Raw genomic sequence first — 15913 nt, forward strand, 5'->3', positions numbered from 1 at the left:
TATTTTGGGGTGTCATTTCACATATGCCCATAGCATGTGTGAGCAATATATCATTTAGTGACAACTTTGTGTAAAAAAAAAAAAATATTCAATGGGCTCAACATGCCTCTTATCAATTTCCTTAGGGGGTCTACTTTCCAAAATGGGGTCATTTGGGGGGGTTTTGTACTGCCCTGCCATTTTAGCACCTCAAGAAATGAGATAGGCAGTCATAAACTAAAAGCTGCGTAAATTCCAGAAAACGTACCTTAGTTTGTAGATGTGACAACTTTTGCGCAAACCAATAAATATACAGTTATTGACTTTTTTTTTTACCAAAGACATGTGGCTGAATACATTTTGGCCTAAATGTATGACTAAAATTGAGTTTATTGGATTTTTCTAATAACAAAAAGTAGAAAATATCATTTTTTTTCAAAATTTGCGGTCTTTTTACGTTTATATCGCAAAAAATAAAAATCGCAGAGGCAATCAAATACCATCAAAAGAAAGCTCTATTTGTGGGAAGAAAAGGACGCAAATTTTGTTTGGGTACAACATTGCATGACCGCGCAATTACCAGTTAAAGCAGCGCAGTGCCAAATTGTAAAAAGACCTCTGGTCATTGACCAGCAAAATGGTCCGGTCTGAAAGTGGTTAAAATGTAATATATAGAAAACAAACTGCAATGTGTTTTTTAAACTGCAAAGTAGCAGTCATCAAGATTTCTAACCTTAATTCTACTTTTAAACAAAATTTCTCCAACACACAGATCAAATGTCAGATGTCAGATACTGATCTTGTGATCTGTCAGTCATGTAAATGCTTATCTCATCTTCTGGTAGGAATCAATGAGCAAAATAAACTGGTCTCCTGTGGCCACTTAAAACACAGCTCTGTTTTAGTGGTTCAGACATATCATCATTACTGTCTGTCTTATTATAAAACCACACTGTTCCGTTCGATGCAGAAGAAAAATAGTGAAAAAAAAAACACATTGCTTAATCATGCTTGTGTTTTTTTCTTGGGGGATTTTAATTAAATGTTTAATTCTAGTAAGGTCAAAGTTAATCTTTACAGACATGTTTTCATCAAGTGTAGCACATTCTGGGGTTTCAAGTTTTAGAACCACCTTACTATTCAAACGACTAGTTTGTTTCCAAAAAAGGTTTGTTGACATGTTTGTTTCCAAAAATGATTTTTAACCACTTGCTTACTGGGCACTTAAACACCCTTCCTGCCCAGACCAATTTTCAGCTTTCGGTGCTCTCACAATTTGAAAGACAATTACTCAGTCATGCAACACTGTATCCAAATGAATTTTTTGTCCTTTTTTTCCCACAAATAGAGCTTTCTTTTGGTGGTATTTGATCACCTCTGGGGTTTTTATTTTTTGCACTATAAATGAAAAAAGACCGAAAATTTTGAAAAAAAAAAACGCATATTTCTTTGTTTCTGTGACAGAATTATGCAAATTATTAATTTTTCTTCAAAAAATTTTGGTCACAATTTATACTGCTACATATCTTTGGTAAAAATAACCCAAATTAGTGGATATTATTTGGTCTTTGTGAAAGTTAGAGAGTCTACAAGGTGTGGTGCGAATCGCACAAAATTGATCACATCTGATGTACTGGTGGCCTATCTCGAGTACAAATACCCCCCAAATGACCCCTTTTTGGAAAGTAGACATCCCAAGGTATTTAGCAAGAGGCATAGTGAGCTTTTTGATGTTGTCATTTTTTTCCCACAATTCTTTGCAAAATTAAGATTTTTCATTTTTTTTTCTCCACAAAATTGTCATTGTAATAGGTTATTTCTCTCACATGGCATGTGTATACCACAAATGACACCCCCCAAAAAACTCTGCTACTCCTCCTGAGTATTACAATACCACATGTGTGTGACTTTTTCACAGCCTGGCCACATAGAGAGGCCCAACATGCAGGTAGCGCCATCATGTGTTCTAGGAACATAAATTACACATCTAACCTGTTGACTATTTATTACACTTTTGAAGCACCAGGACAATGACGCGTGACACTGATGACAGGTGGCACTGATACGTGGCAATGATGACACTTATACGTGGCACTGATGACAGGTGGCACTGATGACAGATGGCACTAATATGTGGCACTGATGACAGATGGCACTAATATGTGGCACTGATGACACATGGTACTTATACGTGGCACTGATGACACGTGGCACTAATACGTGGCACTAATACGTGGCACTGATAACAGATGGCACTAATACGTGGCACTAATACGTGCCACCGATGACAGATGGCACTAATACATGGCACCGATGACGCGTGACACTGATGACAGATGGCACTGATAAGTGGCATTGATGACACGTGACACTGACAACAGATGGCACGTGACACTGACAACAGATGGCACGTGACACTGACAGGTGGCACTGATGACAAATGGCACTGATACGTGGCACTGATGGCAGATGGCACTATGTGGCACTGATGACACGTGGCACTGATGACACGTGGCACTGATGACAGATGGCACTGACGACAGGTGGCACTGACAACAGGTGGCACTGGGGGCAGGTAGCACTGGGGTGGATGGCACTGGGGGCAGGTAGCACTGGGGTGGATGGCACTGGGGGCAGGTAGCACTGGGGCGGATGGCACTGGGGCAGATGGCACTGGGGCAGATGGCACTGCTGGGGGCGGATGGCACTGCTGGGGGAGGATGGCACTTTTTATTTTATTTTTTTACTTTTTTTTTTTTTTTACTACAGGCAGAACGGCTGCCGCTGCAGCCGTTCATCTCTCCCCTCTCACACTGTCTGTGCGAGGAGGGAGAGCGGCGCTGAGAGATGATCTCATATGTTTACATATGAGATCATCTCCCATTGGACACGCCGATCACGCTGTAAACGGCCGCTGTGATTGGCCGTTTACAGCGATCTGTGTTTGCGGCGGCGCGCATTGCGGAAGTAAACATCAGGACGTCCAGGGACGACCACCCGGACGAACGTGCCTGCTCTACGGCCGTCATTCGGCCATAGGGCGGGCGCGAGGTGGTTAAGCATGTCTGAAAGCTGATGGAAAGAATTTGTTTAACAGACAAGACTCCTGCGCTTGGAAGCACCCACATGTTGCAATTATTGCTAGAGATACTTGGAATGTCCCTAATCCTGTTTCTGTGTAAACAACACAAATGATCCAACTTTGCAACAATCCTTTGTTTCATTAACAAGCACATCCGCTATTTAACAGAAAGTATGGAGATTCTGGGTCGTTAGCACTTGCTTTTATTTCCTTCAACAATATTTGCCTACATTGTATTATAAGTACTGGCTGAAGCAGAGATCTGGCGTGATGCATATGTTTATACACATGTAATATCTCCAAAATGTAGAGTTTATGCACATATTATTTTCTTTAAAATGACACAAATTATTTCAGTAAATATATGCCACTTTATTAGGTACACCTTGGTAGTACCAGGTTGGACCCCCTTTTTGCTTCAGAATTGTCTTAATTATTCGTGGCATAGATTCAACAAAAGTGTTGGAAACATTCCTTAGAGATTTTGGTCCATATTCACATGATAGCATCACATAGTTTCTGCAGATTTGTTGGCTGCACATCCATGATGCAAATCTCCCTTTCCTCCACTTTCCAAAGGTGCTCTATTGGATTGAGATCTGGTGACTATCATCCACACCATTACACCACCAACACCAGCCTGAACTGATGGATCCATGCTTTCATGTTGTTTATGCCAAATTCTGACCCTACCATCTGAATGTTGCAGCTGAAATCGAGACTCATCAGATTAGGCAAAGTTTTTTCAAAATTGTGTTGTTCAATTTTGGTGAGCCTGTGCAAATTTTAGCCTCAGTTTTCCATTCTTAGCTGACAAGAGTGGCACCCGGTGTGGTCTTCTGCTGCTGTAACCCATCTGCTTCAAGGTTCGATGTGTTGTGCGTTCAGAGATTGTATTCTGCATACCCTTGTTGTAACAAGTGATTATTTGAGTTACTGTTGCCTTTCTATCGTCTAGAACAGGGGTCTCAAACTGGCGGCCCTCCAGCTGTTGCGAAAATACGTTCCATCATGCCTCTGCCTGTGGGAGTTATGCTTGTAACTGTCAGCCTTGCAATGCATCATGGGACTTGTAGTTTTGCAACAGCTGAAGGGCTGCCAGTTTGAGACCCCTGATCTAGAACCAGTCTGACTATTCTCCTCTGAGCATCAACCAGGCATTTTGTCCACACGACCTCCGCTTACTGGATATTTTCTCTTTTTCAGTCCATTCTCTGCAAACCCTAGAGATGGTTGTACATGAAAATCCCAGTAGATCAGCAGTTTTTGAAATACACAGACCAGCTCGTCTGGCACCAACAACCATGCCACATTCAAAGTCAATTAAATCCCCTTTCTTTCCAATTATGATGCTCGGTTTTAACTTTAACAAGTTATCTTCGCCACATGTAGATGCCTAAATGCTTTAATTGGCTGCAATGTGATTGGCTGATTAGAAATTTGTGTTACCAAGCAATTGAACAGGTGTACCTAATTAAGTGACCGGTGAATGTAAATCTTTCTATCGTCTAGAACAGGGGTCTCAAACTGGCGGCCCTCCAGCTGTTGCGAAAATACGTTCCATCATGCCTCTGCCTGTGGGAGTTATGCTTGTAACTGTCAGCCTTGCAATGCATCATGGGACTTGTAGTTTTGCAACAGCTGAAGGGCTGCCAGTTTGAGACCCCTGATCTAGAACCAGTCTGACTATTCTCCTCTGAGCATCAACCAGGCATTTTGTCCACACGACCTCCGCTTACTGGATATTTTCTCTTTTTCAGTCCATTCTCTGCAAACCCTAGAGATGGTTGTACATGAAAATCCCAGTAGATCAGCAGTTTTTGAAATACACAGACCAGCTCGTCTGGCACCAACAACCATGCCACATTCAAAGTCAATTAAATCCCCTTTCTTTCCAATTATGATGCTCGGTTTTAACTTTAACAAGTTATCTTCGCCACATGTAGATGCCTAAATGCTTTAATTGGCTGCAATGTGATTGGCTGATTAGAAATTTGTGTTACCAAGCAATTGAACAGGTGTACCTAATTAAGTGACCGGTGAATGTAAATCTACAGTGTTTACTTATCTCTGTCCAAAGCTCTAAGTGTCGTTTCTCTCTGGTGCTTCGCTCCTCTGTTATCAGCATGAGTCACTTCTGAGAAGTTTTCCAGAGACATGAGATAAATTTGTGTCGGGAGCAAAAGCTCAGAGTGGAGATTGTCTATACACAACAATATACTTCTGCTGTGTGGAGGGGTGTGTGGATCTCTCACACACTGGAACTGCAGTCTCTCTGCCCTCTTCTCTGTGCTGCTGACAGATGAAGAGAGATTTTTTAACACAATCTGCACTTTTGAAAGAGTTTAGAGAAGGGGAGACTGCAGATAAAGAAGTAAAACCTATCTAGGAGGATTTGTTTAATCTCTGTGTATTATCTGAGGCTGTTCTCTTCACTGGTTATACGTGAAGGTTTACAACAGGGATATGCAATTAACAGACCTCCAGCTGTTGCAAAACTACAAGTCCCATCATGCCTCTGTCTCTGGGTGTCATGCTTGTGGCTGTCAGAGTCTTGCTATGCCTCATGGGACTTTTAGTTCTGCAGCAGCTGGAGGTCCACTAATTGCATATGCCTGGTTTACAATCTCTTAAAGTGTTTTGTTTAGCCCAAAGTCAAAAGTCCTACCAGCTGAACAAAATTAGTTTTATGAACCTGCTGATCACTGCATTGTAATATGTCTACTAACACAACTTGGCAACAAGGCTGGGTCAACAAAAAAGAACATTGGACAGGCCTCCATCAGGGTCTGTTAGGTGTTTTATCATGTGCAATGCACTTTGCTGAATGTTTTGAAAGAATACTAAAACTTCACACCCAATATTCTAATTAGTTAGGTGGTGAACATTAAAATTGTGTGAAAACTCCAAGAACTCTGAATAATATTTGGATTTGGTGAGCTTTATATACAAAGCAATATGAACAAACCATTATAAGATTAACACATATGGAGGGTTAGTTAGCATGTCAATATTATTACGATTTTGTTTACCTGGCCTGTGGCGTATGTTCCTTAGAGATCCACACTTGGATGTGATATGGCTAAGGTCAATCTTCTTAGTTACAATGTGGATCTGTAAGAAAAGCATAACATTATAAAATATAGAGAATGTACAAACCCTTCACCAGAAAGGTTGTTGAGGAAGCTGGAAAAGAGCTTTTGTAAAAGATGTTTCATGCTTCAAAGGCAGTGAGGATAGACAGGTCAGTGGTGCAGCAAGCATCTACTGCAGGTAGCACTTGCTACTATAACCATAAGACATTAGTAATGCACCAAGAAGTGGTTAAGTTCAAGCAGCCAACATGGATGGTCACAGCTGGACTCTAGTTCTATGCTCATTGGCATTTCTTGTCATGTATTAATTTAATTTTAATCTTTAATTGTATTTGCAATGAAGCCAATAAAATTGTTTTTGCTGCTACAAAGTTTTTTTGGTTGATCTACTGTGCCTATTTGAAAAAACTATGTTGCAGGTATTTTAATATTTCTATCACATGATAGCATCACCATGTTGCTTGAAATGTTCTGAGTGTGCCAAATACTGCCTAAAGTTGCCCAACACAGAGGTAAATGTTGAAAAGAAAGGCTTAGGTTGAGTTTACAAGAAGACATCTATAGTATTTAACCTGTAAAGTGGTAACTTTTACACTAACTAAGCACTATAACAACTATCCTGGTAGTGTTGGACTTAAGAGAAAAGGCTTTGGCTTGGCCAAGTAGAGCCCATGACAAGGGCAAGAATCAAGATCTTTTGGCTCTGGATGCTCACTTGCAGACATAGGACACCAATGTTTGTCATTACTTGTCCTACTAGTACTTGATCCCATTGGTTTTATATTACTAAACTATGTGGCACCAGATTAGCTGCTCAAGTGAACAAAGCTCTGGGAGTTTGTTACAGAAGTGAACATTCAGTAGACAGACACATAGAACAGACCAAGTGCTGACAGGTTAGGTGAGGCACAGATAAGGGTAGAACCTTTGAGGATCTTGCAAGGAGCACCAAGGAAGTGGCGGAGGAGATCCCATCATAAAATGTGCCCTTACTTACTTGACCTCCCCCAGCACTATGACTGATGTTATCCTTGGAGCCACAACGAGATTGAATAGAACTAAAATCAATCTTCTCATTTAAGATCTTAACCTAAAAGGAACAGGAGGTAGAGTAAGTGTGCCCAAGTGATATAAAGAAGCTCTGAAAACTATGCTGCTACTGTACCTTATAGCTTTGCGACTTCAAGTTTTTTTTGCATTGTAGTTCAGTGCAAACAATAATACAAATGTTAAGTTTCAATGACTGCAAAAACAATCATTATAAATCCTCTGAAAACAGCCTATGCAATGTGAATAAATAGGCAAAACTGCATATGTGGCTCTAAAGTGTTACTAAACCCACAACAGTAAAATCAGTGTGTATATGCAGTAAAGCATGCTTGTTATACTCACTGTGGAACCTAAGGGGTTAATCATCTGCATTGTGTAAAAAGGCTGTTTGATCCTATCTCTTCTGATCCTCTCCTCCTTCCACTGTCCCCAATATATTTCCTGATAATACAGAGCCAGGGGACAGGCTGCACATGCTCAGTTTGGTGTATATTGCAAGAGAATTATTTTTTTTTTATTAGGAGAATGCATGTGATCAGCACAGGGCCACTCAGCACTGACCAGATAGAGGGTCAGTGGTCCAGCATCCTGATTGGACAGTCAGTGCAGAATAAAAACTCCTCCTACAGGCTTTATTCAGACACTAAGGCTGCTTTCACACTGGGGCGGTATTCAGGCGTTACAGCGCTAAAAGTAGCGCCTGTGTAACGCCTGAAAAAAAACGGCCCCTTTAACTCCAGTGTGAAAGCCGGAGGGCTTTCACACTGGAGCGATGCGCTGGCAGGACGGTGAAAAAAGTCCTGCTAGCCGCATCTTTTCAGCGGTGAAGGAGCAGTGTTCACCGCTCCTAAACCGCTCCTACCCATTGAAATCAATGGGACACCGCGGCAATACCGCCGGCAAAGCGCCGCTGCAGCGGCGCTTTGCGGGCGGGTTTAACCCCTTTTCAGCCGCTAGCGGGGGTTAAAACCAACCCGCTAGTGCCCGCACACCGCCGCTAAAACGACGGTAAAATGCCGCTAAAAATAGCGGCACTTTACCGCCGACGCCGCTCCCGCTGCAGTGTGAAAGCAGCCTTATAGAAGTCACAAAACTGCCTTTATACTGCTGGTGAGAAAAGGTATTTAGAAGTTTATATTTACTAAAATAACTGTATTTCCATGTTCTGTGTACTGTGGGAGACCAGATATAGTGAATGCAGGGTCCTGGGTTTAGTAACACTTTAAGTACACTTAAATAAATAACATATCCTTGATCAATGCCACTCCAGACAATCTTTTTCAATTAGCCATGCTGGATATGCAAACTATTATCAAACTAGGAAGATTTTCAGGCCAGTAACCTGGTTATTGGATTTGGACTATAATATATTACTAAGTATATTTTCTTGCATGAGTAAATTTAATCACTGTTAAAAGGAAGTAAAACGTGAGGTTTTACGGATTCTAGGAAATAGTTTATTGTCGGTTCCTGTTGAGAAAGCAAAACATGATTTTATATGCTGAAAGTAATTTCACATGTGGCTGTTCCACTATAATAAAGTAGATGTAAACACTAACCAAATTATTTTAGTTTGCTAAAGTTTGTGTGCCATAAACAATTGCCAGTTTTGTTAATATATGCATTTTTCATATTTTTTCATTCTTTGTTGCATAAGGGCATGTTTCATCTGTAGCCTCTTTCTGTCTACAAGCATGCACTCTGCCAACTGCTCATTTCTCTGAGAAAATTTCCAGATTATGACAACATTGGGCCATGTGCCTTCAATGTGCATCTGCAAAGCTGTATTTGGTCTCCAAAAGGAGAGAGTGTGACAGTTTGACAATGCAAGAGAACAACTGAGAGACAGGGACAGAGCATTGTCACCCTTTAACAGGGACTGCATACACAAGGACTTACATGGCAGTGTCACTGGGCATTATCTTAACCACTTCCCGACCGGTGCACGCCGATGTACATCGGCAGAATGGCACGGGCAGGCAAATGGGTGTACCTGTACGTCCCTTTAACCACTTGCCGACCGCCGCACGACGATATACGTCGGCAGAATGGCACGGGCAGGCATATGGGCGTATATATAAGTCCCTGCCTGCCTGCGGGTGGGGGGCCCGATCGGGCCCCCCCCGGTGCCTGCGGCGGTCGGCATTCCTTCGAGAGCGATCCGGGATGAGGGGGCGGCCATTCATTCATGGCCACCCCCTCGCGATCGCTCCCGACGAATAGGAATCCCCCGTGACATCACTTCCTCTCCTGTAATGTAAACACAGGAGAGGAAGTGATGTATTCTCTCCTCCGTGTCGGTATTTTTCGTTCCGACACGGAGGAGAGCGGATCGGTGAGTTGCACCAACACTCTACACACACAGTAGAACATGCCAGGCACACTCACACCCCCCCTTTACCCCCCGATCACCCCCCCAATTACCCCTGCCCCCCAGTCACAGTGACACCAATGTCATTTTTTTTTTTTTGCATTGGTGTCATTTGTGACTGTAATAACTGTTAGGGCAGTTAGAGTTAGCCCCCTTTAGTTCTAATGTACCCCCCTAACCCCCCCAATAAAGGTTTAACCCCGTGATCACCCCCCGTCGCCAGTGTCACTAAGGCTGGGTTCACATTGCAGCGGTTTATGAGAACGAATGTGATTCGCACCGCACTGCAGTGCAAATCACATCCGATCTCTGTGCGATTCGAGTTCAGCCATTCGCCGCACCCGCCGCACCCGCCGCAAATTTGCACGGGACCCTTTTTTTGGCCCGCAGCAGAATCGGATCGCATGGGTGTTCACACCATGCGATCCGAGTTTGCATATCGCACTGCGATATGCAAACTGATCTGGGGGTGTCAGTAACATTTCACTGACACTCCCAGCAGTTCGCATAGGGCAGTGTGAACTGCCGCCGGGAGGCATGCGATGCGGGAACCCGCCGCGGATTCGCGGCGTTTCCGCATCGCTCCAGTGTGAACCCAGCCTAATAAGCGATCATTTTTCTGATCGCCGTATTAGTGTCACAGGTGACGCTAGTTAGGCAGGTAGGTATTTAGGTTCGCCGCAGCTTTTTATAGCGCCAGGGACCCCCATATACTACCGCATGAAGCCCCCTGGTTGCCCCCTAGTTAACCCTTTCACCTGTGATCACCATATAACTGTTACAGGTGACGCTGGTTGGTTAGTTATTTTTTTATAGTTTCAGGGCACCCGCCATTTATTACCTAATAAAGGTTTAACCCCCTGATCACCCGGCGGGTGTCATTTGTGACTAATAACTGTTAGGGCAGTTAGGGTTAGCCCCCTTTAGTTCTAAGGTACCCCCCTAACCCCCCCAATAAAGGTTTAACCCCGTGATCACCCCCCGTCGCCAGTGTCACTAAGGCTGGGTTCACATTGCAGCGGTTTATGAGAACGGATGTGATTCGCACCGCACTGCAGTGCAAATCACATCCGATCTCTGTGCGATTCGAGTTCAGCCATTCGCCGCACCCGCCGCACCCGCCACACCCGCCGCAAATTCGCACGGGACCCTTTTTTTGGCCCGCAGCAGAATCGGATCGCATGGGTGTTCACACCATGCGATCTGAGTTTGCAGATCGCACTGCGATATGCGAACTGATCTGGGGGTGTCAGTAACATTTCACTGACACTCCCAGCAGTTCGCATAGGGCAGTGTGAACTGCCGCCGGGAGGCATGCGATGCGGGAACCCGCCGCGCATTCGTGGCGTTCCCGCATCGCTCCAGTGTGAACCCAGCCTAATAAGCGATCGTTTTTCTGATCGCTGTATTAGTGTCACAGGTGACGCTAGTTAGGCAGGTAGGTATTTAGGTTCGCCGCAGCTTTTTATAGCGCCAGGGACCCCCATATACTACCGCATAAAGCCCCCTGATTGCCCCCTAGTTAACCCTTTCACCAGTGATCACCATATAACTGTTACAGGTGACGCTGGTTGGTTAGCTATTTTTTTATAGTTTCAGGGCACCCGCCATTTATTACCTAGTCTCACTAGTGTACCCCTAAATTTAGGGGTGTCTATTTTCCAAAATGGGGTCATTTGGGGGGGGTTTGTGCCATCTTGGCATTTTATGGCCTTCAAAACTGTAACGCCCTTAGAAAGCCTGAAGGCGGTGCTTGGTTTTCGGGGCCCCGTACGCGGCTAGGCTCCCAAAAAGTCCCACATATGTGGTATCCCCGTACTCAGGAGAAGCAGCAGAATTTATTTTGGGGTGTCATTTCACATATGCCCATGGCATGCATGAGCAATATATCATTTAGTGACAACTTTGTGAAAAAAAAAAAAAAAAGTTTGTAATTTTCCCGCAACTTGTGGCCAAATATAAAATATTCCATGAACTCAACATGCCTCTCAGCAAATAGCTTGGGGTGTCTACTTTCTAAAATGGGGTCATTTGTGGGGGTTTTGTGCCATCTTGGCATTTTATGGCCTTCAAAACTGTAATAGGTAGTGAGAAGTGAACTCAAAAATTTACGCCCTTAGAAAGCCTGAAGGCGGTGCTTGGTTTTCGGGGCCCCGTACGCGGCTAGGCTCCCAAAAAGTCCCACATATGTGGTATCCCCATACTCAGGAGAAGCAGCAGAATTTATTTTGGGGTGTCATTTCACATACGCCCATAGCATGTGTGAGCAATATATCATTTAGTGACAACTTTGTGTAAAAAAAAAAAAATATTTTTTTTTTTGTCATTATTCAATCGCTTGAGGCAAAAAAATAAAATATTCAATGGGCTCAACATGCCTCTTATCAATTTCCTTAGGGGGTCTACTTTCCAAAATGGGGTCATTTGGGGTGTTTTGTACTGCCCTGCCATTTTAGCACCTCAAGAAATGAGATAGGCAGTCGTAAACTAAAAGCTGCGTAAATTCCAGAAAACGTACCTTAGTTTGTAGATGTGACAACTTTTGCGCAAACCAATAAATATACAATTATTGACTTTTTTTTTACCAAAGACATGTGGCTGAATACATTTTGGCCTAAATGTATGACTAAAATTGAGTTTATTGGATTTTTCTAATAACAAAAAGTAGAAAATATCATTTTTTTTCAAAATTTGCGGTCTTTTTACGTTTATATCGCAAAAAATAAAAATCGCAGAGGCAATCAAATACCATCAAAAGAAAGCTCTATTTGTGGGAAGAAAAGGACGCAAATTTTGTTTGGGTACAACATTGCATGACCGCGCAATTACCAGTTAAAGCAGCGCAGTGCCAAAGTGTAAAAAGACCTCTGGTCATTTACCAGCAAAATGGTCCGGTCTGAAAGTAGTTAAATTTGCCACCCTGCCATCGCTCGCATGCTGCCGGCGGTGCGCTCGCGTGTCGGTCGGGACCCCCGTGAGTCCGGTCGCTGGTCCCGCGGACTCGATCGCCGCGAGCATGCCCGCAATCATCTTACTGGGCGGCTGAACTAGGAGATGCCGTTGTAAACAGCATCTCCCAGTTCTGCCTAGCAACAAGTGACGCTGATCTCTGCTCCATGTGATTGGTCCCCAAAATGTGTCAAAAATGTTCGATGTGTCCGCCATAATGTCGCAGTCACAATAAAAATCGCTGATCGCCACCATTACTAGTAAAAAAAAAATATTAATAAAAATGCCATAAAAATATACCCTATATTGTAAACGCTATAACTTTTGCGTAAACCAATCAATAATCGCTTATTGCGATTTTTTTTTACCAAAAATATGTAGAAGAATATGTAATGGCCTAATCTGAGGGAAAAATATTTTTTTATATATTTTTGGGGGATATTTATTATAACAAAAAGTAAAAAATAATGTGTTTTTTTTCAAAATTGTCACTCTATTTTTGTTTATAGCGCAAAAAATAAAAACCACAGGGGTGATCAACTACCACCAAAAGAAAGCTGTATTTGTGGGAAAAAAGGACGTCAATTTTGTTTGGGAGCCACGTCGCACGACCGCGCAATTGTCAGTTAAAGCGACTCAGTGCTGAATCGCAAAAAGTGGTCTGGTCTTAAGCCAGCAAAATAGTCCGGGGCTTAAGTGGTTAAAGAAAGCTGCAGATTTAGCAATATCAAAATGTATTTTTAAATTGCAATCATGTTTTAAATAATATATGAGATTTTAAAGGAGAAGTATGGCCAAATCTCTTTTGGTCATACCTCTCCTGTAGGTCACAGGAGTGCATTTAGTTCTGTGACCCTGATTCAGCTGACAGAGGACTTTATGTCACAGAGCCAGCCCAGGCTCTGCAGGGATCCTGACAATAATGCCTGGATCTGCCCAGATGCCTGACCAGCTGCTGGCTCAGCTTCCTAGTGTGCTGCTGAATGCATGGACCAGCCACTCCTGCCCCCTCCACAGTCCGGCACTCCAGTGAATGCTGGAGGGGCTGAGCACAGAGCCATAACTGACAGTGAGCACTCAGAGTGGACCCGAGAACTTTATTGCTCAGTTCTCGGTGTAGAGATGGCAGGGAACAGCTGAAGCAATGAATCGATGCTGCAGCCATCTAAGTGAGTAGGTATGTTTGTTTTAATTCCTGCACCTTTCTTTTATTGATTGTGTTTACATTTCCTTTTATGGCGTTAACACAGTATTTTGTTCTACAGAATGGAAGCTTTTACCTGTCCTCCTTTAGGCTGATACCTAATGTTGTCTGTGGATCCAATCTTAGACTTGATGTTCTTCAGGTCAGGTAGTGGCTGGTTCATTACACGCATTTGTTTCAATGTGGCTGGGGATTTGGGAGGTGTTCGAAGAATAGCCACTTTCTTTTCTGAATGAATGTACATGGCAGATTTTGGAGTTCCTGGAGTGCGTGGAGTGCGTGAATAACTTGGTGTTCCTGGTGTGCCTGGAGTTCTTGAAGCATAGCTTGGTGGTGTTCCTGGAGTAATAGCTGTAGATCCAGGTGTGGTTGGGGTAGATGTTCCACTCTTTCCTGTTCGACTCCAGATTGGCTCAGATCCTGAATATAAATTGGACACAGTTTGGGCAATGGTCCTAATTTCTATCAGTAACTAAACATTAATACGTTTATTACGACTTATGAAGTTCATCCCAAATGGTAATGAACAATTATAAATCCTTATTACAGGAGCTTTTAAGAAAAGTACTAGGAAGGAATGTTTTTAATAAAAACTATTTTACTATTCAGTAGAAGATGATTATAGACCCTGGTATGTAATTGTGGTGAAAATCTACCATAATGCAGTTCCAACAACTATCTCCCATAGCACTAAGATCTATCATTTCAATGCAGATTCAACAACTAACTCCCATATCACTAAGACCTGTAATTTTATTGCAGACAAAAATCAGGTGCACTTCTCAAGTTATATTGTGTTTTACAAAACACAAAGTAGGCCTTGCATAAACAGGAATCATAACAAGCTAAATACACTATATTGTCAAAAGTATTGCCTTTACACGCATATGAACTTTACTGCCCTTTCGTCCAATATCAGTGCCTGATCTCACAAATGCGCTTCTGGAGGAATGGTCAAACATTCCTATAGACACACTTCTAAACCTTGTGGACAGCCTTTCCAAAAGAGTTGAAGCTGTTATAGCTGCAAAGATGGGCCAACTCAATATTGAACCCTACGGACTAAGACTGGGGTGTAATTAAAGTTCAATTGCGTGTAAAGGCAGGTGCCCCAATATTTACTACCTAGTTACAGAGGGGCTAGACTTTCCTAGATTCCAACATATTTTTCTAATAGAGAAACAAATCATGGGAATTATTGTGTATTCCTTGCAAGTTGGTTCTTTTTTGCTAAGGAAACAGTTGGTTTTCTTTATGGCTCTCCTACTTATATCCTCCTGCACTACACTCCTCTTCTTCCCCAGCTTCCTTTTTACCATTCCGTTCAGCTCCCCTCATCTCTTCTATAAACACAATTTTCTTATTACCAATACCCTTCTGCCTTGTTCAGCTTATTTGCTCTTCTGCTGTCCCACTCTATAAGTCTCACTATCTGTATAGATGACTCAGCAATAGTATCATGCATAAAAATCAGACTTCTCTGAGGTATAAAGCCACAGCTCTACCTTGATAAATGTATTAATCGCCTAGCACCAGAGCCTGGGATTGGGGGGGGGCAGAGGGGGCACCTGTCTTGGGTACTGGCTGTTTGTGCAGTGTGTGTGTTTGTGTGTGAGGGGGTTCACGGGAGTGTGTATTGGGGTGCTATGAGCTCTGTGTATGGGGGGGAGCTAGAAGGTGGGGGAGCTCTGTGTGTTGGGGGTGCCAGGAGGTAGGGGAACTATGTGTATTAGAAGGTGCTAGGAGGTGGGGGAAGCTCTGTGCATTAGGGGGTGCTAGGAGATTGGGGGAGTTCTGTGTATTGGGGGTGCTGGGAGGTGGGAGAGCCCTTGTATTGGAGGTGCTAGGAGGTGGGGCAGATATGTATATTGGGGGTGGTACGGGGTGGGGTAGCTCTGCACTTTGGAAGAGGAGGGATCTCTGTCCTTGGGGGGGCTAGGGGTGGGGGGAACACTGTACTGGGAGGCAGGAGGAGGGCTGAGCTTTGTGTACTATCCATGCAAGGGGAGGGGTGCAGTTTCCTATCTTCGCTTTGGGCACTGATTGACCTTGTCCTGTCACTGCCTAGCACATAACATAATATAAAACTTGTGGAGTGACACCTCACTTTTTCATTACACTACAGTCCCACTACAGTTGTACAGAAAACTTTGTTAGTATCATGCAGTGCGCACAATCTATTT

The 15913-nt window shown here is 43.2% G+C and overlaps 1 protein-coding gene across 30 annotated transcripts in view; it reads right to left on the bottom strand.

The window, feature by feature from the left end:
* Window positions 1-15913, bottom strand: part of MAP2 (microtubule associated protein 2) — a 325226-nt gene that overhangs the window by 12655 nt on the left and 296658 nt on the right. For 27 of the 30 annotated variants that reach the window (XM_077448385.1, XM_077448399.1, XM_077448398.1 and 24 more), the window contains 3 exons: window positions 13807-14150; window positions 7154-7246; window positions 6094-6175 (listed from right to left, as the gene is read on the bottom strand). In XM_077448385.1, coding sequence (XP_077304511.1) covers window positions 6094-6175; window positions 7154-7246; window positions 13807-14150 — 519 coding nt within the window. The remainder of the gene's footprint in view (window positions 1-6093; window positions 6176-7153; window positions 7247-13806; window positions 14151-15913) is intronic. The other 3 variants (XM_077448402.1, XM_077448395.1, XM_077448393.1) reach the window with 1 other exon arrangement.

This window comes from Lithobates pipiens, unplaced genomic scaffold, assembly GCF_037356315.1.
Source record: "Lithobates pipiens isolate NorthernLeopardFrog02 unplaced genomic scaffold, aLitPip1_a1.2 Scaffold_22, whole genome shotgun sequence".
NCBI classification, from domain to species: Eukaryota; Metazoa; Chordata; class Amphibia; order Anura; family Ranidae; genus Lithobates; species Lithobates pipiens.